This window comes from Oncorhynchus kisutch, unplaced genomic scaffold, assembly GCF_002021735.2.
Source record: "Oncorhynchus kisutch isolate 150728-3 unplaced genomic scaffold, Okis_V2 Okis03b-Okis08b_hom, whole genome shotgun sequence".
In the NCBI taxonomy this organism is placed as follows: domain Eukaryota; kingdom Metazoa; phylum Chordata; class Actinopteri; order Salmoniformes; family Salmonidae; genus Oncorhynchus; species Oncorhynchus kisutch.
The window spans coordinates 5,397,057-5,423,919 of record NW_022261980.1 but is presented as its reverse complement, the minus strand read 5'-3'; the positions used below and the strand labels follow the sequence as shown (position 1 = coordinate 5,423,919).

Here is a 26,863-nt window from a genome sequence, read left to right as displayed (position 1 = left end):
GCTAATAACAGCCCCAATCCAATAAACGTAATATACAAACAGCTAAGGGATAAGAAAAAGGAGAATGGGCTAGGCTAGGGACTGAAAGGAAAAGTCTATGGGGTTGTTGTTAGGGGTCGATTGTCGTGAATTGGGGCGGATATGTGGGGGGGAGGGTAGCTGTGGCTTCACTACAGGAAGTACGATTTCTGATCCTCACACAGTAAAAAGCTGTGTGCTCAGCACTCTCCCTAATCCCCCCCCCCCCCCCCCCCCCCATCTATGGGGTTATGGGCTGATGGCTTTTGGAAGAACACACACGACATTGCACACACGTGTGTATACACACACACACAAATGGGCATACTGCATGTACATGGCACAGGTGCATTCCTTCACAAACAGACATGTTGGTTTGATACTTACTCCCTGGCCAGGAGCGCCATCTTCATTGGAAAACCACTTCAGCATGGTTTAGAGTGCTACTTCCTGGAGTCAAATAAACAACAGGGACATTTAGTCCACAACCAAAGCATTTAAACAAATAGGCTACCCTACACATAACCATGACAACTAACACAGGACATTCATTGGATTTCGGGATAACAATGACTAAACCTCATCTGAGCTGGAAGCACTACTGCGGCTAGGCTAAAACTTAAGCGGCCTATCAAATTCAAGCTTCAGTGAAACTCTGAAGGTCTTGCATCAGAAGTTGAGTCACGGAACTGTCTTGAGGGCTGTTTTCAACAACAACAAAAACATAGCAATGTCAGTTTCAGATCCTGGGGCTTTTTGAAGGCCTGTGCCACATAATTAATTTGTGAACACCAAACATATGCCGGTCCACAGAAATGTAGGAATGTCCCCCAAGAGGTTCCTCAGGCTCTAGGACCCAATACTAGCCTAGGTATTGTGAGTAGTGTGGAATGTATGAGTGAAGACAAGCATGCAAGCTTACATATAGTAGATTTACATGTTTTAAAGCAAACTCAAAAAAAATGTTTTTATTTGTTTTCTTCTTGTGACAGCAAATCCGTTTGCTTTTAAATTAACACAACTACACTAGGGTGTCAAATAACCGTTTGTGAAATGATGTTGATCCATAGCCTAACTGACATAATGCAAGACTAAGATAAGACATAGGCCTATGGTATTCACCCCATTGCGAGACGTTTTTCAACGTAATCCGACTAATGAATACACCCATGTGTTAGGCTTCTGCACCTTCGAGTGCAACACAGTGAGGCTACATTGGTTCCCACTCACAGACTAGCCTATTCCATGAACAGCTTGTTTCATGCCAGGGATAAAGCGTTTCAGAGTAGGAGTGCTGATCAAGGACCCCCCCTAAACTGATCCAAGATCAGCCCTCTGAGACTCGTTGTCAATACAGGCCCAGGTCTGTAACCGGTGCCCCCGCACATTGACTCTGTACCGGTACCCCCCTGTATAGTCTCGCTATTGTTATTTTATTGCTGCTCTTGAATTACTTTTTACTTTTATTTCTTATTATTATTAATACAATTTTTTAACTGCATTGTTGGTTAGGAGCTCATAAGTAAACATTTCACTGTTTACCTGTTGTATTCAGCACATGTGACTAATACAATTTGATTTGAGATCATGTTAGTGGAAAGGAGTTAGGAATCACTCAATTCTGGCTGCTACTAATGCCAATGAGCAGTGGGTTGTTTATGATTCTACAATCTAGACAGGTAAGGCAAGTTGTTATATTGCACAACAAGGGCAGGAAGCCAGTCATTTAACTGAGTGCCCTGAGATGCTGGCAGCCAAAAGCACTTAGCTGTTTGACGCACATGTCACATGACATACAGCCAGGAGAAAATCAGGCCAAACCAGTTCACTCATGCATACAGCAAGTCCTGCCACTCCCTCTGTGCCCAGCTGCCCAAACCTCCCTGTCTCATTCCTCGGTTCCACTGGCCCGTAACAGAAACGTTAATAATCTCAAGCAGAAAAATGCAGGGTTGGCCCTACGAGGTTTATTACATTATCAGCCGCAGGCACCGCTGGATAGCAACGGCATTATTAGTAACGTCCGTGCTGACTGCGCCATTGTAACGTTATATATAGTCATCTTTTGGCTGCTGGTTTGGATATCCTTAATAGCATGGTAGTTTAATGGCTTTGAAAGATAGCCGGTTGACTGTTCACGTGTTTGTACATGTCCGCAAACCATTGTAAACTAGCTGAAATGGAGGTGCTTGTTCTGTTCATTTGGCTTACACTTGCTAACTACATTTACATTTGTCATTTAGCAGACGCTCTTATCCAGCGCGACTCAGTCTGTGACACAGGAGCTAACGTTGATGTAACATGACCATTTACATTTTAGCTAGCTACATTAGCCACCTCGACTTGGCATGCCAAATGCATCAGCATGCAAAACATGTTCTATAACGTTGCCTCCACTATGTAACTAAAGGCTACTTAATGAGTAGTATAATATAATTAATGTCAGCTAGGAACCTTATCTAAGCCAGTCGGCAGCTGACAATTTTGCTAACGTTAGCTAGCATTAGCAGCTGCTTGCACTTGTCAGACAGCAAAACCCAAACGCTTACCCAATTTATCGCTTCATAAAGATGTTCATTCACATATTATACAATGAAATCGTCAAATGGCGCATGTTTATTGCTCAAGTTAAGAAATCACAAGAGATCCGAGGTATCCTTCAATCATCAGCGGCCATGTTCGTCAGGTGAATAAAAACAGCGAAGGGACGCAACGACGCTCCTACTGCGATGCTGCGTGCGCGTGCCCAAGGTCCGCGTGCCCACGATTAAGGTACGTATCAGGGAGGACGAGGTATAGCATCTTTATAAGTACAGTATGTGTAGCCCTTCATATATACAGTGAGTCATTGGTGTAGTCCAGGGATGGGCAACTTTGATGATGGGGGGCACAATAAATCTGAGCTCATCATGCAACAATTGGCTGTTGAGACTGTTCTGTTATCTGTTTTATTTTATCAATGGTAATTCACTACAAAGCTGTATTCTGTTTTGGGGGGGGAATTGATCCAAGGCCCTTCAAAAGGGGGTCGCCAGTTGCCCATCCCCGGTGTAATTTTTTTTAATTTAACCTTTATTTAAACGATGGCAACTGGCGACTAGGCCTTTTGAAGGCCCTTGGATCAATTCCCCCTCAAAAACAAGTCAGTTAAGAACAAATTCTAATTTACAATGACGGCCTACACCGGCCAAACACGAACGATGTTGAGCCAATTGTGCACCGCTCTTTTGGATTCCAATCACGGCCGGTTGTGATGCAGCCTGGATTCGAATCAGTGAAATGCAGTTCCTTAGACCGCTGCGCCACTTGGGAACTTATCTAGCTTTCTAGGGTCCAACTTTGAAGGTTTATTTTTGTTTTATTATTGAATTTTTCCCCCCTTTTTTCCCCAATTTCGTGGTATTCAATTGTTAGTAGTTACTATCTTGTCTCATCGCTACAACTCCCGTATGGGCTCAGGAGAGACGAAGGTCGAAAGCCATAAGTCCTCCGAAACACAACCCAACCAAGCCGCACTGTTTCTTAACACAGCACGCATCCACCAATGTGTCGGAGGAAACACCGTGCACCTGGCGACCTGGTTAGCACGCACTGTGCCCGGCCCGCCACAGGAGTCGCTAGTGCGCGATGAGACAAGGATATCCTTACCGGCCAAACCCTCCCTAAACCGGACGACGCTAGGCCAATTGTACGTCGCCCCACGGACCTCCCAGTCGCGGCCGGCTGCGACAGAGCCTGGGCGCGAACCCAGAGTCTCTGGTGCCCTAGACCACTGCGCCACCCGGGATGCCCTTTTTTATTTTTTATTTAATGCCGTGTAAAATCGGTCAACTCAAGTTGGAGGAAATAAATCAACCCTGAAGTCTGTAGATCTTCAGTAATTTTAATAATTTAAAATGTTATGATTTTCAAGAATTTGATTCCAAATTGATGGAGTCTACATCTGTTCTATACTGAGACTGTGATTTCTTTTCTTTAAAATGTATACTGAACAAAACCCATTTATTTTCAAAGTTTAAAGGGATACTTCAGGATTTTGGCAATGAAGCCCTTCCCCAGAGTCAGATGAACTCGTGGATACCATTTGTCTCTGCATGCAGTTTGAAGTAAGTTGCTAACTAGCATTAAGACAATTGCTAACTAGCGTTAGAGCAATGACTGGAAGTCTATGGTAACTGATAGCATGCTAGTAAATACTATTGACTTATCTCGTATGTATATACTGCACTCAATACCATCTACTGTATCTTGCATATGCCGCTCTGTACCATCACTCACTCATATATCTTTATGTACATATTCTTTATCCCCTTACACTTGTGTCTATAAGGTAGTAGTTTTGGAATTGTTAGCTAGATGACTTGTTGGTTATTACTGCATTGTCGGAACTAGAAGCACAAGCATTTTGCTACACTCGCATTAACATCTGCTAACCATGTGTATGTGACAAATACAATTTGATTTGATTTGATTTGATTGGCTGATTTGCCCTTCTCTTCCTTGTTGGTCAGTTTTGGTCGGACATTTGAACCTGTGTAATGACCATCAGTGTAATGCCTCTCTTTAAACTTGAAAGAGCTTAAGACAGCATTTTTACTTTTCTTACCTTAAATATTTGTTGCTTAGTTTATACTTTTAACCCAGAAGTAAGAGCCAATCATGTAACGGGAATATGCTGCTGTTTGTGTACACTGAATGTGGCCAGAATCTCACTTGCCATTAAACCTTCAACTTCATAGCAATATCGAAGAATGTTTATTTTTTTCAAGGAATTTTATTAATTTACTACTACAGATATACAGTATTATAGACATTAAGGATATTGCATGTGAAACATTTTCAGGATACATAAACAAGGTGGCTCCTAAACACAATAAAATAACAATGACACAAACACACAGAAAGACTGACACTCATACTCATACGAAGCTGGGAAAAAGTGTTTCAAAAGTTACCTTTTATGAGATCGGTAGCTCACACATTGTCAAAGCTCTAAACCTCTTCTTACATAGTAAGCCTCAGTTGCTTGCCTTGTTCATCTCCTGGTCTTTGAGACTGAGTGGCTGGTAAGTGATAGGCCAGGGTCCTGTTCACCAGTCACGGAACGGGACAGAAATGGTCGGAAACAGAGTGAAACCTGGAAATACTATCTGAACATGACCCATGCCTATTCCTCACTGAGGCCTTAGGCCTTCAGCTCTTTAGACTAATCAGCTAAAAACCTTATACTTTCTCATTGTTGTTTTGACAGGGACCATTAGCCAAGATAGCTAATCAGGCCTCAAGGAGCTGGTTTCCTACTCCCTGACCATCCCTCACGGAACTGGTTCTAAGAATGCTGAGGAAAACATTTCACCAAAGGAGGGGATTTAGAAACCCTATTCCACTCACAAGGTGTCTGAAGTGCACATGCAACACATATGCTGACATGTGTCAAGTGTCCGGTCAGGCCGAATTCCAAATGGACCCTTAGACCTTACGCCGTATGCACTTGTGGAGATCTGAAAGGATTTGATTGGTATAAGTAATATGGTCAAACTTACACCTAGCCAATCAGAGGGCAAGGTGGACCTTTTGAACATATTACGTACACCTGTCAAATCCTCTCAGATCTCCATAAGTGCGTACGGCGTAGTGCAGGGTTCCTCAACTATCGACCCGCAGGGCCATGGTTTTATTTGGCCCCTAAGTTTTCTGAGCAAAAAAAACGTGTTTTTTTGTGTGGAATTTTCATTGTTGGACATAAGACTGGAAAAACACCAGGAAATCAGCTCCAAGGGATTGTAATTTAAGAAATCTGTTCCCAGGTATTCCCATGAATAACGAGAGACGTGATCGTATACAAACGTAAGCACGTTTGATATTATTATGTTTTTGTCTAACATTATATCTGTTAGAGCTTCTTACGGTTCATTTGCAGTCTACAAATTATTTGCAATTAAAATCAGGCCCCCTGAACGTCCTCTCCAGAAAAAAATTGGCCCGTGGTTTAATCTAGTTGATGATCCCTGGCGTAGTGTCTATGGGTCCATTTTGGATTTGGCCTCTGTGTCTCTGGCCACTATTTTGTGCGTCCATCTTTGAAGTAGGGCAGATCTGATATCCCTTTTGTGAAAAAATTGAGACCCCAAATAACATCCATCACAAATAATGACCTGTCGGTAGTAGGACAGCTCTTTCTAATAATGACCTGTCGGTAGTGGGACAGCTCTTTCAAATAACGACCTGTCGGTAGTGGGACAGCTCTTTCTAATAATGACCTGTCGGTAGTGGGACAGCTCTTTCTAATAATGACCTGTCGGTAGTGGGACAGCTCTTTCTAATAATGACCTGTCGGTAGTGGGACAGCTCTTTCTAATAATGACCTGTCGGTAGTGGGACAGCTCTTTCTAATAATGACCTGTCGGTAGTGGGACAGCTCTTTCTAATAATGACCTGTCGGTAGTGGGACAGCTCTTTCTAATAATGACCTGTCGGTAGTGGGACAGCTCTTTCTAATAATGACCTGTCGGTAGTAGGACAGCTCTTTCTAATAATGACCTGTCGGTAGTGGGACAGCTCTTTCTAATAATGACCTGTCAGTAGTAGGACAGCTCTTTCTAATAATGACCTGTCGGTAGTGGGACAGCTCTTTCTAATAATGACCTGTCAGTAGTGGGACAGCTCTTTCTAATAATGACCTGTCGGTAGTAGGACAGCTCTTTCTAATAATGACCTGTCGGTAGTAGGACAGCTCTTTCTAATAATGACCTGTCGGTAGTAGGGACAGCTCTTTCTAATAATGACCTGTCGGTAGTAGGACAGCTCTTTCTAATAACGACCTGTCGGTAGTAGGACAGCTCTTTCTAATAATGACCTGTCGGTAGTAGGACAGCTCTTTCTAATAATGACCTGTCGGTAGTAGGACAGCTCTTTCTAATAATGACCTGTCGGTAGTAGGACAGCTCTTTCTAATAATGACCTGTCGGTAGTAGGACAGCTCTTTCTAATAATGACCTGTCGGTAGTGGGACAGCTCTTTCTAATAATGACCTGTCGGTAGTAGGACAGCTCTTTCTAATAATGACCTGTCGGTAGTGGGACAGCTCTTTCTGCATACCTCCGTTTGTTTCATCCCGGCCGTCATTCTAAATCATGCAGAGCTTTTGGCAGTTGATTGTCATGAAAAAGGGGGAAATCTTCATGTCATCTCGAATTTAAAACCGGCCACAAATCTCTCATCTCTCTCACAGGATTGTACGATATGGCACCATGCATTTTGTTAATAGCTCTGTCCTTTGTCCATATCAATATATTGTCTATATATCTTACATATATTGTTGTAGGAATCAAATCCCTTGAAGGTCACTTGTTGTTCTTCCTCTGCAGTTCTTCCTCCACATTCTTCCTCTGCTATTCTCGAAACCACCCACAGGGCCTCATGTCCAGCTGGAGCTGGTCCAGCACCCACTGGTCCTTCTGAGCCCCATCCAGGAACTCCTCCAGGGAAATCTGGCCTGAAAACGGGAGAGATAGAGAATGAAAGGAATACCTGTATATATGTGTGTATAGATATATACTGAACATATATACCGTATACACAATCAGTTTATCAGTACCAGTTTATTAGGTACACCACCCAGGTCACAAAAATGGTTCGCTCCTACAGACTTTGAGCCACGTGGTCATGGCTTGCTATATAAAGCAGGCAGGCAGACAGGCATCAGGTTATTGTTTGATTGAACATTAGAATGGGCAAAACAAGTGACCTAAGAGACTTTGAGCGTGGTATGATCGTCGGCGCCAGGCACGCCGGTTCCAGTATCTCAGAAACGGATGGCCTCCTGGGCTTTTCACGCACGATTGTGTCTAAGGTTTACCAAGAATTGTGCGAAAAACAACCAGTTAGTGGCAATCATGTGGGTGAAAACAGCTCGTTGATGAGAAGTCGAAGGAGAATGGCATGAATCGAGCAGCTAAAAGGCAGGCCACTAACAGGCAAATAACGGCACAGTACAACAGTGGTGTGCAGAACGGTCCTTGTCACGGATGGGCTACTGCAGCAGATGACCACACCGGGTTCTACTGCTATCAGCTAATAACAAGAAGAAGCTCCAGTGGACACGCCATCACCAACACTGGACAATTGGGGAGTGGAAAAACTGGCTGGTGGCAGTGGTGTAATGGTGTGGGGAATGTTTTCCTGGCACATGTTAGGTCCCTTAGTACCGATTGAGCAATGTTTCCATGCCCTGAAGAATTCAGGCTGTTCTGGAGGCAAAGGGGGATCCGACCCAGTACTAGATGGGTGTACCTAAAACCAATGCTTCCCACAGTTGTGTCAAGTTGGCTGGATGTCCTTTGGGTGGTGGACCATTCTTCATACACGGGAAACCGTTGAGCTTGAAAAACCCAGCAGTGTTGCAGATTTTGACACAATCCATGTCTCAATTATCTTAAGGCTTAAAAATATTTCTTTAACCTGTCTCCTTCCCTTCATCAACATTGATTGAAGTTGATTTAACAAGTGACATCAAAAAGGATCATAGACTGACCAGGTGAAAGCTATGTTATGAAAAGAGCAAGTGTTCTTAATGTTTTGTACACTCAGTTTATATATATATATATATATATATATATATATATATAGTCGGTACCTTAATGATTGACACCCTCGATAAAAGTGAGCAAAAATTACTGTATAAAATAAATAATTCAAATACTGAGCTAGATTGTATGCTAGAGAACATTTTATAAATTATATTATTTTAATACAATTGCTCAGAGAAAGCCATTTTTAACAAGCAATATTATTTTCTCAACAAGGTCGGGGTCTTAATTATTCACACCCCTGTTTTCAAAACCTTTCAATACCTCATCTTTGAGAGGATAACGCTATTGAGTCTTTTTCAATAACAAAAACTATGAGTTGGAGAACATATTGGGAAGGATCTTAGACCATTCCTCCATACAGAATCCTTCCAGATCCTTGATCTCCTTCTGTCTGTGCTTATGGACTGCCCTCTTCAATTCAAACCACAGGATGTCAATGGGGTTCAAGTCCGGAGACTGAAATGGCCATTGCAAAATGTTGATTTTTGTGGTCAATTAACCACTTCTTTGTGCATGTTGATGTGTGCTTGGGGTTAATGTCTTGCTGGAACATCCACTTGCAGCTAAGTTTTAGTCTGGCTGAGGCAACCAGGTTTTTGGCTAAAATGTTCTGGTACTTGGTAAAGTTCATGATGCCGTTAACCTTAAAGTTCCCCAGGACCAGTAGGGATGAGGTATTTTCTGCAGATGCATTGTACTTTCGAAGGCCAAACTCACCGTGGGTGAGCGAGGCCAAATACCTCTATTTTCGTGTCATATGACCATATCGGTTTCGATCCAGGTGCCAATGCAGTTTAGCAAAATCCTGGTGGTGCTATGGTCAGATGACATTAAAATAGAGCTCTTTGGCCACGCACACCAATGGTGCGAACAAATGTTTGCACTCTAGTCATCTCAACATTGCTGGCTCTGCGCATACACCTTCAATTGCCTTGCTGAAATGTTTAGCATTACCTTACTACACCCATAATGTAATGACTATGTTGCACAAATACAGGCCTACACAGATACTACATTTCTAATGATAGACAGACACCTCACATGTGTAGACTTACTATCTTTATTCTTATCCACCAGGTCAAAGATCCGGTCAGTGATTTGATCAGGGGTCAGGTTCTCCGTTTCAGATGGGTTCCCATGCCTCTTGATATTGTAGATGATCTGCAGAGAGAGGAAGACATGAGAACATGTATTTACTATGGTGAGTGGAAGCAGGGTGCATACACACATTTAGTCTAGATTGAAGCAGATGATGGTACACTACACACAAAGGTGTTTTTAATGGCTCAATATGCTGCATGTCATATCATATCAAATGTATAGTGTCATATCCCTGCATATAATTAGGCTTGCTGGTTATATGGTTTTGGTATGCACAGTTCATTAAAAAGGAGTACAATTAGCATGGGAAAATGTTGAGGCATCTCAATTTGATGAGAGGATCATACACAGTATATTGTTTACATACATCACGTTCAGAGAGGATCTCTGGCAGCATATACCGCTGTTAAGCTTCAGGGTACTTCAAAATAATTAAAAATAAACCACATCTAAACATGAAACCCCTATACACTTACTTTGACAACTTGTTTTAGCTCCTTTTTGTCAAGTTGTCCGTTTCCATCTCTGTCATAAAATTTGAAAGAAGACCTCGGTCGGTCCTCGAGCTTTCCTCTAAGAACGAGGTGCACTGCTGCCACATACCCCATAAAGTCTAGTGTGTTGTCCTATGGACAAAATAAATAAATCATTTTAGAGGGAAAAACAAGGAATTAAATAAACTTAACACCAATGAATGTGATGTAGGTGAGGATCTCTGTGTGAAGTTGTTACGTAGTGGAGCGTTTCAGCACCACGGACAGCGCGCGGGGATATCCAAAACAGAATCTGCGTAGAAGCCAGGGCAGACGTTTACATTTTAGTCATTTATATTTGAGCCACTTATCCAGAGCAACTTGGAGTTGCTATTAGGGTTAAGTGCCTTGCTCAAGGGCACATAAACATATATATCACTGGCTCAGGGATTGAACCAGGCTAGCGACCTTTCGGTTACTGGTCCAAAGCTCTTAACAGCTAGGCTACCTGCTTACCTTAAATTCATATCTTTAATGTTGTGTTTCTCTAGGCTATATAACCAAGATATTATCACAATTAATGACTGGTAAAGTCATCTACCACAGCGATTAATTCAACACGCTCAGAGACCACACACCAGGTTTGTGCCTACGTCAATGAGTTTGAGGATTAACCCAACAGTGCAACATTTGGCGATATTTTAGATCTGTTATAACGCAATCCAATCAAGACAGGCCGGAACAAATCAAGATGCATCAAGCGTCAAAACCCGTGTTTATTTATCCGTTATTTTACCAGGTAAGTTGACTGAGAACACGTTCTCATTTGCAGCAACGACCTACGGAATAGTTACAGGGGATTAATGAGCCAATTGTAAACTGGGGATTATTAGGTGACCGTGATGGTTTGAGGGCCAGATTGGGAATTTAGTCAGGACTCCGGGGTTAACACCTCTACTCTTACGATAAGTGCCATGGGATCTTTAATGACCTCAGAGAGTCAGGACACCCGTTTAACGTCCCATCCAAAAGACAACACCCTACATAGGGCAGTGGCCCCAATCACTGCCCTGAGGGATTGGGATTTTTTTTTAGACCAGAGGAAAGAGTGTCTCCTACTGGCCCTCCAACACCACTTCCAGCAGCATCTGGTCTCCCATCCAGGAACTGACCAGGACCAACCCTGCTTAGCTTCAGAAGCAAGCCAGCAGTGGTATGCAGGGTGGTATGCTGATGGCAAGATAAGGTACTATTCCATTCTTTGGATATTTGAGGGGATTATTTAACAATTCACCAATATTAATGACTGGTGAAGTCAACCGATGACCCTCCACACTCAAAAGGGTTATACCTAGAACCAAAATGATTCTATCTGGAACCAAAAAGGATTCTTCAAAGGGTTGTCTTATCGGGACAGCCGAATAACCCTTTTCTAAGAGGGTATAGCTACTCAGACCACAAAGTCGAAGTCATTTAATTAGCCTCATGTTGCCCACTCCACATTTGCCTCTGCTCTTTATCAGACAAGTCACCAAAGCTAACATGAAGTTCCATTTGCTTGGTATTTATCCAACCTTAGTTTAAATCCAGGACAGTCTCATTGGAATACATATATTTTGCAAGAGCAACCTGAGTAGATTCATGTTTAAGTATATGGATATATTCATTAAACACTGAATACCACATGCCAATGACCTGGTATGTGGGTAAATAGCTAGGATTAATTGAGTGTATTCATTCATTAAACAATTTGAGATGACTGAATAGCCTAAACAAGCACTTTGTATATGTTTGCCTGTAGTTAATATATTAATTGACTTAGTGGATGTAATTAAATTCAGGTGTGTGTCCCAGGTCACCGTGTAACTCATACCTGTGCTCACTGATACATGAACAAGGCAAAGCCTCCAACTTTACATTCAGGTGTGTGTCCCAGGTCACGGTGTAACTCATACCTTTGCTCACTGATACATGAACAAGGCAAAGCCTCCAACTTACATTCCAGAAAAACAAATGTGAAGAAGTCATTAGATCCCATATATGCATTTAGCAGTGACACTAAACAAAAATTGTGTGTGTGTGTGTGTGTGTGTGTGTTGTGTAATAATTAGCCTTAGCTGTGAAATCCAGTTAAAGTATTAGCTGAATACTAACCTTTCAACCTACTGTAGTCTGACCCCAAGAGGACAGTGAACCTCAGGGGAATCAATCACCTAAAAAAACAGACTGGGGGTGAACGGACGGACGGACAGACGGACAGACGGACGGACGGACGGAAAAGGCATACAGAGGTGTCTCACAACACATGTTGCATAAGGAAGTGTGTGTGCATGCGTGTCTGTATGTGTGTGTTAGGAGGATACATCCCTTCATTAATTGCACAGGGGATTCATTATATGAATAAAAATGGAATCAAATCAATGGCCATCAAAAACCTACAGGTGACCTAAATCCGCTTTATATTCTGCATATGGACATACAGCCCTAAACATATGGATAAAGAGACATACAGCAGAGAATCCGTATAAAACTACATTGTAATACAGTAAGTCATCACGGGTCCACAATACAGTGCATCTGGAGGGTCTAAAAGGTTCACAGTGAATGTACTGTACACACATTGGAGAGCATAGAGAAGACCGCTCATGAACCCTGGACACTCTCTCACTTCCCCTCTTTCTCACTCTTCCATCCTCACAGTGAATGTACTGTACACACATTGGAGAGCATAGAGAAGACCGCTCATGAAACCTGGACACTCTCTCACTTCCCCTCTTTCTCAATCTTCCATCCTCACAGAGAATCAGACAGCTGGGTGTGATTTCTTGTTATAAAACGGGAAGTTTGGATCCTGGATGCTGATTGGATCCTGGATGCTGATTGCTCGGTATTTGTATGCATGTTGTGACCCTTTTTTTAAAAGCAGTAAGGCACGTGACACTACACTATAATGAATATAGTCCCAGGTAAATGGGTTGAAAGGCCTTCTGCTAGCACTATCATGACACAAGGCAAGAACAAGATGCAGACACAGGAGGAAGATGGTTGGCGTTTAAGATGTTTAATAATCCAAAAGGAGTAGGTAAGAGAAGGGTCGTGGACAGGTCAAAGGTCAAAACCAGTTCAGAGTCCAGGAGGTACAGAATGGCAGACAGGCTCGAGGTCAAGGCAGGTAAAATAGTCATGCAGGTCGGTACAGAGTCCAGAAACAGCCAAGGGACAAAACCAGGAGGACTAGAAAAAGGAGAATGGCAAAGGCAGGAGAACAGGAAAAACAGCTGGTTGACTTGGAAACATACAAGAAGAACTGGCACAGAGAGACAGGAAACACAGGGATAAATACACTGGCCCAGAGAGACAGGAAACACAGGGATAAATACACTGGCCCAGAGAGACAGGAAACACAGGGATAAATACACTGGCCCAGAGAGACAGGAAACACAAGGATAAATACACTCGCACAGAGAGACAGGAAACACAGGGATAAATACACTGGCCCAGAGAGACAGGAAACACAAGGATAAATACACTGGCACAGAGAGACAGGAAACACAAGGATAAATACACTCGCACAGAGAGACAGGAAACACAGGGATAAATACACTGGCCCAGAGAGACAGGAAACACAAGGATAAATACACTGGCACAGAGAGACAGGAAACACAGGGATAAATACACTGGCCCAGAGAGACAGGAAACACAGGGATAAATACACTGGCCCAGAGAGACAGGAAACACATTGATAAATACACTGGGGAAAACAAGCGACACCTGGAGGGGTTGGAGACAATAACAAGGACAGGTGAAATAGATCAGGGTGTGACAAGCACATCAAGACGAACAACGGCATTTACCTGTGACTATATTCATGATATAGCATGGACTCTTGTGCCTTAATGTTTGAACAAACCTCTGTTCTGAGACAACGATGCCTTGTGCATAGAAATGTTATGTATCACAGAGTGGAGCAAGAGTTCAAAACAATGGTCCTCTTGAATGTGGGTTTTCAGCTGAGCCAATCTTCTAACTGCACTCTGACTATTGATTTGGACATATAACCTGCATAATACCCTAGAGTGGTAGGCTACATGAAGACCAATGCTGGGAACCCTTGTCATGGATGCAAGGAGGTTTTTCCATTGGGACACCCCACCCAAGAAAATACTAGTGGAAAGCTTCTTTCTCCCTGAGGTATGCCTACATGGCTGGGTGGCTTTGCAAATCAAATCCAGTTTATTTGTCGTGTGCACAGGATACACTTGGTGTACATACACAGTACAATGAAATGCTTACTTACAGGTACACCTCTCAGCTATGCGACAACAATAAGACTGTGGTTTATCATGATGGGTGCATCGATTGTCAAATAAATGAACAAAGAATGGTTGCTATGGTGAGACCACTTAATGGGACATGCTTGCATTAGATTAAACAAAATGGAAATATAGATATGTGGTGTAAATGTGTTGAATGCACATAATTCTACACACAATTCTACATTTTTGTATGAGGATTGTTCTATCTAGAATGATCTGCTGTGTTATCTTTAGTCATTACTTGGATCAAATATCACAGCACTTGCTGACTAGATGTTGATCAAAAGGTGAATTCTTAATCATGGTTAATTCTTCATCAAAGGGTTGATTTAAGTATCTCAAATACAATTTGTGGAATCGTGATGTGTGGACAATAGTAAAGCTTAAAAATGTTTAAAGATATTCCAAAATGTAGACTACATGAAAGAAATTACCATAAAATACTTAAAATAACCTCTTTGGGAACTTGCAACAATGGTACAGTCGTGTCCAAAAGTTTTGTGAATGACACAAATATTAATTTTCACAAAGTCTGCTGCCTCAGTTTGTATGATTGCAATTTGCATATACTCCAGAATGTTATGAAGAATGTTCAAATGAATTGCAATTAATTGCAAAGTCCCTCTTTGCCATGCAAATGAACTGAATCCCCCCAAAAACATTTCCACTGCATTTCAGCCCTGCCACAAAAGGACCAGCTGACATCATGTCAGTGATTCTCTCATTAACACAGGTGTGATTGTTGAAGAGGACAAGGCTGGAGATCACTCTGTCATGCTGATTGAGTTCAAATAACAGACTGGAAGCTTCAAAAGAAGGGTGGTGCTTGGAATCATTGTTCTTCCTCTGTCAATCATGGTTACCTGCAAGGAAACACGTGCCGTCATCATTGCTTTGCACAAAAAGGGCTTCACAGGCAAGGATATTGCTGCCAGTAAGATTGCACCTAAATCAACCATTTATCAGACCATCAAGAACTTCAAGGAAAGCGGTTTAATTGTTGTGAAGAAGGCTTCAGGGCGCCCAAGTAAGTCCAGCAAGCACCAGGACCGTCTCTTAAAGTTGATTCAGCTGCGGGATTGGGGCACCACCAGTACAGAGCTTGCTCAGGAATGCCAGCAGGCAGGTGTGAGTGCATCTGCAGTGCACAGTGAGGTGAAGACTTTTGGAGGATGGCCTGGTGTCAAGAAGGGCAGCTAAGAAGCCACTTCTCTACAGGAAAAACATCAGGGACAGACTGATATTCTGTAAAAGGTACAGGGATTGGACTGCTGAGGACTGGGGTAAAGTCATTTTCTCTGACAAATCCCCTTTCCAAATTGTTTGGGGCATCTGGAAAAAAGCTTGTCCGGAGAAGACAAGGTGAGCGTACCATCAGTCCTGTGTCATGCCAACAGTAAAGCATCCTGAGACCGTTCATGTGTGGGGTTGCTTCTCAGCCAAGGGAGTGGGCTCACTCACAATTTTGCCTAAGAACACAGCCATGAATAAAGAATGGTACCAACACATCCTCCGAGAGCAACTTCTCCCGACCTTCCAGGAACAGTTTGGTGACGAACTATGCCTTTTCCTGCATGATGGAGCACCTTGCCATAAGGCAAAAGTGATAACTAAGTGGCTCGGGGAACAAAACATAGATATTTTGAGTCCATGGCCAGGAAACTCCCCAGACCTTAATCCCATTGAGAACTTGTGGTCAATCCTCAAGAGGTGGGTGGACAAACAAAACCCCACAAATTCTGACAAACTCCAAGCATTGATTATGCAAGAATGGGCTGCCATCAGTCAGGATGTGGCCCAGAGGTTAATTGAAAGCATGCCAGGGTGGATTGCAGAGGTCTTGAAAAAGAAGGGTCAACACTGCAAATATTGACTCTTTGCATCAACTTCATGTAATTGTCAATAAAAGCCTTTGACACTTCAGTATTCCATAGTAACATCTGACAAAAATATCTAAAGACACTGAAGCAGCAAACTTTGTGAAAATTTATATTTGTGTCATTTTCTAAACTTTTGGTCACGACTATAGCCAACAGTTTGGTTCACAGTTTAAACTCTACTGATATTTGAAGGTTTTTAAAAAAATTTGTGATGCCTCATTGTTTTTGACAGGTATGACGAAAGGATTTGAAGTACTTGACATTGAATAATATAACATATCCCCATTCTAAATTCTCTGATGTGATATAAATTCCTTAAACATAATAGGTCAAATAAATATGGGTAACATAACATGATATATCACATTTAGGTTACTAACGGTATGATATTTGCATTGATATAATGTTTTGAAATATTACTTCGTACTTGACAGTATAAGGTTGTGAAATAATTATTTTGATTATATAATATTATTAATATGATAATTTCATAACCATCGTCACAATATTACTGAGTATAGAATTCCATAATCTTTTACATTTGAATGCAATGTAAATACTCAAACTGCGGATAGTGACCCTGTGTAATATCATATCACACAATATGACCTTTAAACTCTGTTTGAAATCTACCAGAGTTCCAGTGATCTATGACAGTCATGTGCTGAATGAGACTCCATCCTGTCAGCTGGTCCCAACTCAAAAAGAGAACGCCTGTTGTTCCGACACATCAACGTGCATGGACAGCATGTTAAAAGAACAACTACAAGAAGTGATACGGAGGAAAGTGCTCCATGTCTATGCCTGAACCACCACAAGCAAACATGGAGGCAGAACCAGATCTTTAGGCCCAAGGCATCAGGTTTCTTGCGAGAAAAACACAAAACTCAGATGTCATTTGAGGGACACAACCACTCTCTGTGTAGATGGGAGAGCCTGTTTGGAAGGCTCAGGTCATTTTTACACAGTTCTGCATGACCCAGCCACTAGCGTTGACGTCCAGCTTGAGCATATTCATGACCCACTCGTCCTTCTGGGCCCCCTCCATGAACTCAGTAAAGGAAATCTGGCCTGTAATAGAAGGAAAAATATATACATTTTGGTGGGCAATGATTCAAGATCTTTCTCAGGTTAAGGTTACTGATATAACTAGGATGTAGTGCCAACTTAGTAAGAAAGTAGGAAATCATTCAGGCTTATTAAAAGTAGGAAGCCATTCATGCTTATTAAAAGTAGGAAATCATTCATGCTTATTAAAAGTAGGAAGCCATTCAGGTGTATTAAAAGTAGGAAGCCATTCAGGTGTATTAAAAGTAGGAAGCCATTCCTGCTTATTAAAAGTAGGAAATCATTCAGGCTTATTAAAAGTAGGAAGCCATTCATGCTTATTAAAAGTAGGAAATCATTCATGGTTATTAAAAGTAGGAAGCCATTCAGGTGTATTAAAAGTAGGAAGCCATTCCTGCTTATTAAAAGTAGGAAATCATTCAGGCTTATTAAAAGTAGGAAGCCATTCATGCTTATTAAAAGTAGGAAATCATTCATGCTTATTAAAAGTAGGAAGCCATTCAGGTGTATTAAAAGTAGGAAGCCATTCAGGTGTATTAAAAGTAGGAAGCCATTCCTGCTTATTAAAAGTAGGAAATCATTCAGGCTTATTAAAAGTAGGAAGCCATTCATGCTTATTAAAAGTAGGAAATCATTCATGCTTATTAAAAGTAGGAAGCCATTCAGGTGTATTAAAAGTAGGAAGCCATTCCTGCTTATTAAAAGTAGGAAATCATTCAGGCTTATTAAAAGTAGGAAGCCATTCATGCTTATTAAAAGTAGGAAATCATTCATGCTTATTAAAAGTAGGAAGCCATTCAGGTGTATTAAAAGTAGGAAGCCATTCATGCTTATTAAAAATAAAACAACAAAAAAATTGCAAAACCTCCATCTTTCCTCTGTATAATGGGCCAGGTAGCACCTGACCATGAGGATGCAAGAGCAGAGTCCCCGTCAAATGGACCACCAATTAGCACTAGCATGACCTAATCCTGGTCATTACATCAAACTGACCAGTGTGTAAAGGCAGTGACAAAGGCATATTGTCTCTCGCTGATGGAAGATGGCATTACATGTAAGCCCTTAGAGCACAGATTGTTCATTGTGGTGGTTTGATGAAAGTACTGTATATTTGGTACAGATTTGAATGCATGTTCAGCCGTATATATCAATATATCTTAACCGGGCACTTACCGTCATGATTCTGGTCGACCAGCTCAAAGATCCTGTCACAGACTTCATTAGGTGTCATGTTTATGGCAGTTGTATGAATTTTGATTTTGTAAATGATCTGCAATTGTATGAGATACATTTCATTACATACAGTGTGGTATTTGACAGAAGTATTTTTTACAGTTGTCCTATCTCAAATGGTATACATTTAAAAGGGTGTCAACATAAAAAGATGGGTTTATCCCATTGACGAAAAATCTAAAGTTGTATAAACTTTTATATGACAGAAATAATATTTTGTCTAGTGTTGTTTATCTGAGCTTAATTTACTGAGTTCACATAAGGTAACATTTAAGGCAGATGGGCAACAAAATGATAATATAATATATATATATCCTATATCATATCATCAGTGGGGTAAAACATCTTTAGATTATTATTTTATTTTTTTTACATTGAAACAATACTGTGACATTAGGCCTTTTTACTTGACAAAGGAAAAAGATTGAGGTCCTATATATACAGTAAATACCAGAGCCGTGAACTCAGCTGACCTATAGGCATGGGGGCTGGTTCAGTTCAGAACCAGATAAGCTATAGGATCAGGGCTAGGTGTTCCCAAGAATAATTGGTATTAAAGCCACTTGCTCCTCCCATCCTTTCATCCAATAACATGTACGAACGGAATTAGATTTGTGAAAACCCCAGTCATCCCACGTAGTCGCTTCTCCTGACCTGATCCTAATCCCTCACCTGATCCTAATCCCTGACCTGCAGCAAATGAAGGCACTGCTCTAATAACATTAGTTTATACAAGTATTATACAAGTTATACAATTTAGAAAACTTCAAACTGAGTATTGCAGATTATACTACCAAAATGTGTCCAGCTGTTCTTACCTTTAGAAAAGAAGGTGCATAGCCTAGCCTAACTGATCTACAACTACTAGTAGCCAACTGCAGGCCCAAACGAAGCAGCCAGTCAATAGCATAATGCAGAGGAAGATTATGTGTCATTTCTTACCCGAATTAGGTTTTTCACCTCTTCTCGGTCTAACTTGCCATTCCCGTCCTTGTCGTAGATTTTAAAGGACCACTTTAACCTATCCTCAAGATTCCCCCGCAATATCAGGTGAAGAGCGGCCGTATACTCGATAAAATCCAACGTGTTATCCTGTGAAAACAGTACATGGATTTATTGCATGTTTACCTTTTGAATGTATATTGATAACTGAAGCTAATGCAACTAAAGGGATTGTTCACAGGTGCTTCTACACCTGCATTGCTTGCTGTTTGGGGTTTTAGGCTGGGTTTCTGTACAGCACTTGTACGAAGGGCTATATAAATACATTTGATTTGATTTGATTCACCCAAATTACAAAATTATGTCATGATACTGGTATTAGCATTATTCGTGCATTATGTCCAAATCGAAAGTATCTCAAATTGATTGTGAAGCTCAACAAAGTCATTTCTTCTGTGCCCTCAGAAAGTATTCACACCTGTTGACATTTTCCACATTTTGTTGTGTTACAGCCTGAATTTAAAATGGATTAAATTGAGATTTTTCTCACTGGCTTACACACAATACCCCATAATGTCAAAGGGGAATCACATTTTTCCACATTTTTACTAATTCATTTTTTAAAAATCTGCTGAAATGTCTTGAGTCAATAAATATTCAACCCCTTTGTCATGGTTTGTCTAAATAAATTAAGGAGAGAAAATGCTTAACAAGTCACATAATAAGTTGCAATAATAGTGTTTAACGTGATTTTTTAATGACTACCTCATCTCAGTACCCCACACATACAATTATCTGTAAGGTTCCTCAGTCGAGCAGTGAATTTCAAACACAGATTCAACCACAAAGACCAGGGATGTTTTCCAATGCCTTGCAAAGAAGGGCACCTATTAGTAGATGGGTAAATATTTTAAAAGCAGACATTGAATATCCCTTTGAGCATGGTGAAGTTATAAATTACACTTTGGATGGTGTAGCCTAGTGGTTAGAAAGGTTGCTAGATCGAATCCCTGAGCTGACAAGGTAAAAATCAGTCGTTCTGCCCCTGAACAAGGCAGTTAATCCACTGTTCCTAGGCCATCATTGTAAATAAGAATTTGTTCTTAACTGACTTGCCTAGTTAAATAAAGGTCAAATAAAAAATATGTAAAAAAATCAATACACCCCGTCACTACAAAGATACAGGTGTCCTTCCTAACTCAGTTGCCGGAGATTAAGGAAACTGTTCAGGGATTTCATTATCAGGCTAATGGCGACTTTAAAATAGTTACAGGGTTATATAGGTTTGGTTTGAGGAAAAACTGAGGATGTATCTATTATGTTGTAGTTACTCCAAAATATTAACCTAATTGACAGAGTGAGAAGATGGAAGTCTGTACAGAATGAAAAATATTCCAAAACATGCATCCTGTTTGCAACAAGGCACTAAAGTAATACTGCAAAAAATGTCATGGGTATGCTTGTACTTGTTAAGGACTGGGAGTTTATCAGGATAAAAAACATACAGAATGGAGCTAAGCACAAGCAAATTCCTAGAGGACAACATGTTTCAGTTTGCATTCTACCAGAAACTGGGAGATGAATTCACCTTTCTGCAGGCAACAACCTAAAAGACAAGGCCAAATCTGCCCTGGAGTTGCTTACCAAGATAGTGAATGTTCCTGAGTGGCCGAGTTACAGTTTGGACTTAAATCTGCTTGAAAATCGATTGCAAGACTTGAAAATGGTTGTCCAGCAATTATCAACAACATATTTGACAGAGCTTGACATTTTGAAAATAATAATGGACAAATTTTGTGCAATTCAGATGTGGAATGCTCTTAGAAACTTACCCAGAAACACTCACAGCTGTAATCGCTGCCAAGGGTGATTCTAACATGTATTGACTCAGGGATGTGAATACTTATGTACATTAAATAGTTATATATTTGCAAACATTTCAAAACATTTAATTATGGGGTATTGTGTGTAGATGGGTGAGAGGAAAGATATATGTAATCCATTTTGAATTCAGGCTGTAACACAACAAAATGTGGAATAAGTCCAAGGGTATACATACTTTCTGATGGCACTGTAGATGATTTGAATATGATGCACAACATTTTTTAATATCAGCACCATGAGATTAGCATTTGGAAACAGTGCCAGGGAAACTAAACCAAAGCATGGATTGCTGTCATACCTTGCCCATAGACTGCTTACAGTGTAAGGAAACCAACATTACATTTTGTAATTTGAGTGAACTGTCCCTTTAACAGCACAATGGATGAATGGAATGGATTACATTTTTTAAAACATTATTTCCTGATTGAAAATTGTTTTACCCCCTTCACTTACCCTGTTTGTGTCGAATGAATGGAAGACAGTCTCAATGTACAAAGTCTCTTCCTCGCAGCTGGCTGGTATACCAAAGATCCGTTTTAATTCATGTAGGTGCAAAGCCCCGCTCGGGCACTCCTTCATAAAAGCCATACACAGCTCCTGAATTTGCTCCAAATCCATCTCATTGTGGCTTTCTGCTTGACCCATTGTTGCAGTTCACTTGGATGGTAGAAAATATTTTCTACAAGAATTCAAGCAAATATAGTTCAACATAAAGGTTATAAGTTAAAGGCTGGCTACTACAAGTGGCTACCGAAGCATCTGCTGACACGGTCCATCAAACTAAATGCCTTTACTCCACTTGCCAAATACCATGGCCTAATGGGGGACTGGACAGAGTTGTATATTTAACCTTTCAATCACATTAACTAAGAAATCTCTCAATCCTTTGCCAAAAGAAAGGTGAGCTGTCACCTGACCATTCAAGAGTGCATGTCCTGCCATAATCCCTAGGCATGTCCTGACATACTCCCTAGGCATGTCCTGACATACTCCCTAGGCATGTCCTGACATACTCCCTAGGCATTTCCTGACATACTCTCTAGGCATGTCCTGACATACTCCCTAGGCATTTCCTGACATACTCCCTAGGCATGTCCTGACATACTCCCTAGGCATTTCCTGACATACTCTCTAGGCATTTCCTGACATACTCCTTAGGCATTTCCTGACATACTCCTTAGGCATTTCCTGACATACTCCCTAGGCATTTCCTGACATACTCCCTAGGCATTTCCTGACATACTCCCTAGGCATGTCCTGACATACTCCCTAGGCATGTCCTGACATACTACCTAGGCATTTCCTGACATACTCCCTAGGCATTTCCTGACATACTCCCTAGGCATTTCCTGACATACTCCCTAGGCATGTCCTGACATACTCCCTAGGCATTTCCTGACATACTCCCTAGGCATTTCCTGACATACTCCCTAGGCATGTCCTGACATACTCCCTAGGCATTTCCTGCCATACTCCCTAGGCATTTCCTGACATACTCCCTAGGCATTTCCTGACATACTCCCTAGACATTTCCTGACATACTCCCTAGGCATGTCCTGACATACTCCCTAGACATTTCCTGACATACTCCCTAGGCATTTCCTGACATACTCCCTAGGCATGTCCTGACATACTCCCTAGGCATGTCCTGACATACTCCCTAGGCATTTCCTGACATACTCCCTAGGCATGTCCTGACATACTCCCTAGGCATGTCCTGACATACTCCCTAGGCATTTCCTGACATACTCCCTAGGCATTTCCTGACATACTCCCTAGGCATGTCCTGACATACTCCCTAGGCATGTCCTGACATACTCCCTAGGCATGTCCTGACATACTCCCTAGGCATTTCCTGACATACTCCCTAGGCATGTCCTGACATACTCCCTAGGCATGTCCTGACATACTCCCTAGGCATTTCCTGACATACTCCCTAGGCATGTCCTGACATACTCCCTAGGCATGTCCTGACATACTCCCTAGGCATGTCCTGACATACTCCCTAGGCATGTCCTGACATACTCCCTAGGCATTTCCTGACATACTCCCTAGGCATTTCCTGACATACTCCCTAGGCATGTCCTGACATACTCCCTAGGCATTTCCTGACATACTCCCTAGGCATGTCCTGACATACTCCCTAGGCATTTCCTGACATACAGTGCCTTCAGAAAGTATTCAAACCCCTTGACTTTTTCCACATTTTGTTGTGGTACAACTTGAATTTAAAATGGATTAAATATAAAGATTTTGTATCACTAGCTTACACTCTCAGAAAAAGGGTTCCAAAAGGGTTCTGCGGCTGTCCCCATAGGAAAACACTTTTTGGTTCCGGGTAGAACTCTTTTGGAAAGGGTTCTACATGGATCCCAAAAGGGTTCTACCTGGAACCAAAATAGTTATACCTGGAACCAAAAGGGGTTCTTCAAAGGGTTCTCCTATGGGTACAGCAAAATAACACTTTCTGGTTCCTGATAGCACCTTTTTGTACACACAATAACCCATAATGTCAAAGTGGAATTGTTTTTTTTTGACATTTTTACAAATTGATTCAAAATTCAAATCTGAAATGTCTTCAGTCAATAAGTATTCAATGCCTTTCTTATGACAAGCCTAAATAAGTTCAAGAGTAATGTGCTTAACAAGTCACAAGTTTCATGGACGCACTCTGTGTGCAATAATAGTGTTTAACATTATTTTTTGATGACTAGCTTATCTCTGTACCCATACATACAATAAAATGTCAAATGTTTACATTTTAGTTATTTAAAACAGACACTCTTATCTTAAGATAGCTACACTATCTATACAAAAGTATGTGGACACCGCTTCAAATGAGTGGATTTGGCTATTTCAGCCACAAACGTTGCTGACAGGTGTATAACATCGAGCATACATAGACAAACATTGGCCTTACTGAAGAGCTCAGTGACTTTCCACATGGCACTGTCATAGGATCCACCTTTCCAACAAGTCAGTTCGTCCTGCGAGAGCTGCCCCGGACAACTGTAAGTACTGTTATTGTGAAGAGGAAACGTCTAAGAGCAACAACGGCTTAGCCGCGAAGTAGTAGGCCACACAAGCTCACAGAACGCGACCACAGAGTGCTGAAGCGTATAAAAATCATCTGTCCTCAGTTGCAACACTCACTACTGAGTTCCAAACTGCCTCTGAAAGCAACGTCAGCACAATAACTGTTTGTCGGGAGCTTCATGAAATGGGTGTCCATGGCCAAACAGCCGCACACAAGCCTAAGTTCACCATGTGCAATGCCATGCATCGGCTGGAGTAGTGTAAAGCTCGTCTCCATTATTCTCTGGAGTAGTGTAAAGCTCGTCTCCATTGGACTCTGGAGTAGTGTAAAGCTCGCCTCCATTAGACTCTGGAGTAGTGTAAAGCTCGCCTCCATTGGACTCTGGAGTAGTGTAAAGCTCGCCTCCATTGGACTCTGGAGTAGTGTAAAGCTCGCCTCCATTGGACTCTGTAGTAGTGTAAAGCTCGTCTCCATTGGACTCTGGAGTAGTGTAAAGCTCGCCTCCATTGGACTCTGGAGTAGTGTAAAGCTCGCCTCCATTGGACTCTGGAGTAGTGTAAAGCGGACGGACAAATCTGGGTTTGGCGGATGCCAGGAGAACACTACGTGCCCGAATGCGCCATGAAAGTTATTTAAGATACTCTTTAAGGTAAGATACTCTTCACAGGGTAAGGTCCCCGATATTTTCAAAAGATAGGCAGTGACTCTGGTGTAATGACTTTAGGGGAAAACTTGTTCCACCATTGGGGTGCCAGGACAGAGAGCTTTGACTGGGCCAAGAGACCAGAGGTGGCTCAGGTTGGGATGTAGGGTTTGAGCATAGCCTAAGTAGGGGCAGTTCACCTTGCTGTTCCGTAGACAAGCACCGGGATCTTAAAGATGATGCAAGCTTTGACTGGAAGACACTGGAGTGTGTGGAGGAGCAGGGTGACATGGGAGAACTTAGGAAGGTTGAACACCAGGTGGGCTGCGGCATTCTGGATAAGTTGCAGGGGTTTGCTACAACAAGCGTGGAGCACAGCCAACAGAGAGATGCAGTAGTCTAGACGGGAGATGACAAGTGCCTGGATTAGGACCTGCACTATTTAATGTGTGAGGAAAGGTGTTCCTCTACGGATATTGTAGAGCATGACGCTGCAGGAGTGAGTCACTGCTTTGATGTTTGCAGAGAACTACAGGGTGTTGTCCAGGGTCACGCCAAGGTTATTTGTGCTCTGGGAGGGCGACACTGGAATTGTCAACCGTGATGAAGAGGTCTTGGAGCAGGCAGGCCTTCCCCAGAAGGAAAGGCTGCTCCTTCTTGTCACGGTTGGACTTGAGGTGGTGGGCCGACATCCAAGCTGAGATATCTGACAGGTACGCAGAGATGTGTAGTTGAGTGTCATCAGCATAGCAATGATAGGAGAGACCATGTGAGGATATGACAGAGCCGAGTGACTTGGTGTAATGAGAAAGAGGAGAGGGCCTAGAACCGAGCCCTGGGTGACACAAGTAGTGAAAGCACGTGATGCAGACACAGATCCGCTCCAGCCACCTGGTAGGAGCGACCTGCCAGGTAGGATGCAATCCAAGGGTGAGCAGAGTCTGCGACGCCCAACACTGAGAGGGTGGAGAGGAGGATCTGATGGTTCACAGTGTCTAAGGCAGTGGAGAGTTGGCATGTCCTGACATACTCCCTACTTAGGCTTGTGCCTGTCACTCAACCAAATGGCAATCCTTTAACTCACTGTACTATTGGCTGATGTTTGAGTGTGTGTACTGTACTCTTAATCAGCAATTGCAAGGACTGACCATCCATAAGATCCAAATTATAGTGTTAAATGTTTTGAGGGTATACAGTGTTTGTTTACAAATACATTGTTAACAATCAATGGAGTAAAGAAAAGCTTATATTTAGGGTTCTGATGGGGTGTGACAGTTGGAAACATTACAGTACCCATTGTTAGGTTCTAATTCTCTAATTGACACTATGACACACTATGAAACACTATGAAACACTATGAAAGCTTAAACCAATGTTATTCTTCCCAGAGGGTCAATACAGCTGCATTAAACAAAGAAAGCTGTCACGGTCGTTGTACGGAGGAGACTAAAGCGCAGCGTGATGTAATACATCTTTTTAATGAAAAACCACAAAGTTCACTAAACAAAATAACAAGACGGCCGTGACCGCTATCAAAACTGAGTGCTATCATCACATAGACATAGACAATAACCCACAAAATACCCAAAGAAGATGGCTGCTTAAATATGGTTCCCAATTAGAGACAACGATAAATAGCTGCCTCTAATTGAGAACCAATCTAGGCAACCATAGACA

General features: G+C 41.8%; 3 protein-coding genes across 5 annotated transcripts in view; all 3 read right to left on the bottom strand.

Moving 5' to 3' along the window:
* LOC109880459 (golgin subfamily B member 1) overlaps positions 1 to 2,751 on the bottom strand; it is a 50,951-nt gene extending 48,200 nt beyond the window's left edge. For 2 of the 3 annotated variants that reach the window (XM_031812756.1, XM_031812758.1), the window contains exons 1-2: positions 2,568 to 2,750; positions 406 to 468 (exon numbers count right to left, since the gene is read on the bottom strand). In XM_031812756.1, the coding sequence (XP_031668616.1) occupies positions 406 to 450 (45 nt within the window). In that variant the 5' untranslated portion in view covers positions 451 to 468; positions 2,568 to 2,750. Of the gene's footprint in view, positions 1 to 405; positions 469 to 2,567 lie in introns of all 3 variants that reach the window. The other variant, XM_031812757.1, reaches the window with a different exon arrangement.
* Positions 2,752 to 7,409: 4,658 nt separating this feature from the next.
* On the bottom strand, positions 7,410 to 12,054 carry LOC109880461 (guanylyl cyclase-activating protein 2-like). Its single transcript, XM_031812401.1, has 4 exons — positions 12,043 to 12,054; positions 10,187 to 10,336; positions 9,665 to 9,770; positions 7,410 to 7,513 (listed from the first exon to the last, which is right to left on the bottom strand). The coding sequence occupies exons 1-4, from the start codon at positions 12,052 to 12,054 to the stop codon at positions 7,410 to 7,412; spliced, it is 372 nt and encodes a 123-aa protein (XP_031668261.1).
* A 4,422-nt stretch (positions 12,055 to 16,476) lies between these two features.
* LOC116359553 (guanylyl cyclase-activating protein 2-like) lies at positions 16,477 to 22,180 on the bottom strand. The gene is made up of 4 exons (XM_031812368.1): positions 21,960 to 22,180; positions 19,623 to 19,772; positions 18,621 to 18,717; positions 16,477 to 17,450 (listed from the first exon to the last, which is right to left on the bottom strand). The coding sequence occupies exons 1-4, from the start codon at positions 22,149 to 22,151 to the stop codon at positions 17,329 to 17,331; spliced, it is 561 nt and encodes a 186-aa protein (XP_031668228.1). The 5' UTR covers positions 22,152 to 22,180; the 3' UTR covers positions 16,477 to 17,328.
* Positions 22,181 to 26,863: the final 4,683 nt, after the last annotated feature.

Excerpts from the sequence above, each read along its gene's own strand:
- LOC109880461 (XM_031812401.1), bottom strand. Across the intron at positions 9,771-10,186 it reads AGCTAAAACAAGTTGTCAAA|ATCATCTACAATATCAAGAG; the intron begins GTAAGTGTATAG and ends CTCTCTCTGCAG. Across the intron at positions 7,514-9,664 it reads GGTGGATAAGAATAAAGATA|GCCAGATTTCCCTGGAGGAG; the intron begins GTAAGTCTACAC and ends TCCCGTTTTCAG.
- LOC116359553 (XM_031812368.1), bottom strand. The coding sequence starts at position 22,151 with ATGGGTCAAGCAGAAAGCCACAATGAGATGGATTTGGAGCAAATTCAG. Across the intron at positions 19,773-21,959 it reads ATTCATTCGACACAAACAGG|GATAACACGTTGGATTTTAT; the intron begins GTAAGTGAAGGG and ends CTGTTTTCACAG. Across the intron at positions 17,451-18,620 it reads GGTCGACCAGAATCATGACG|GCCAGATTTCCTTTACTGAG; the intron begins GTAAGTGCCCGG and ends CTTCTATTACAG.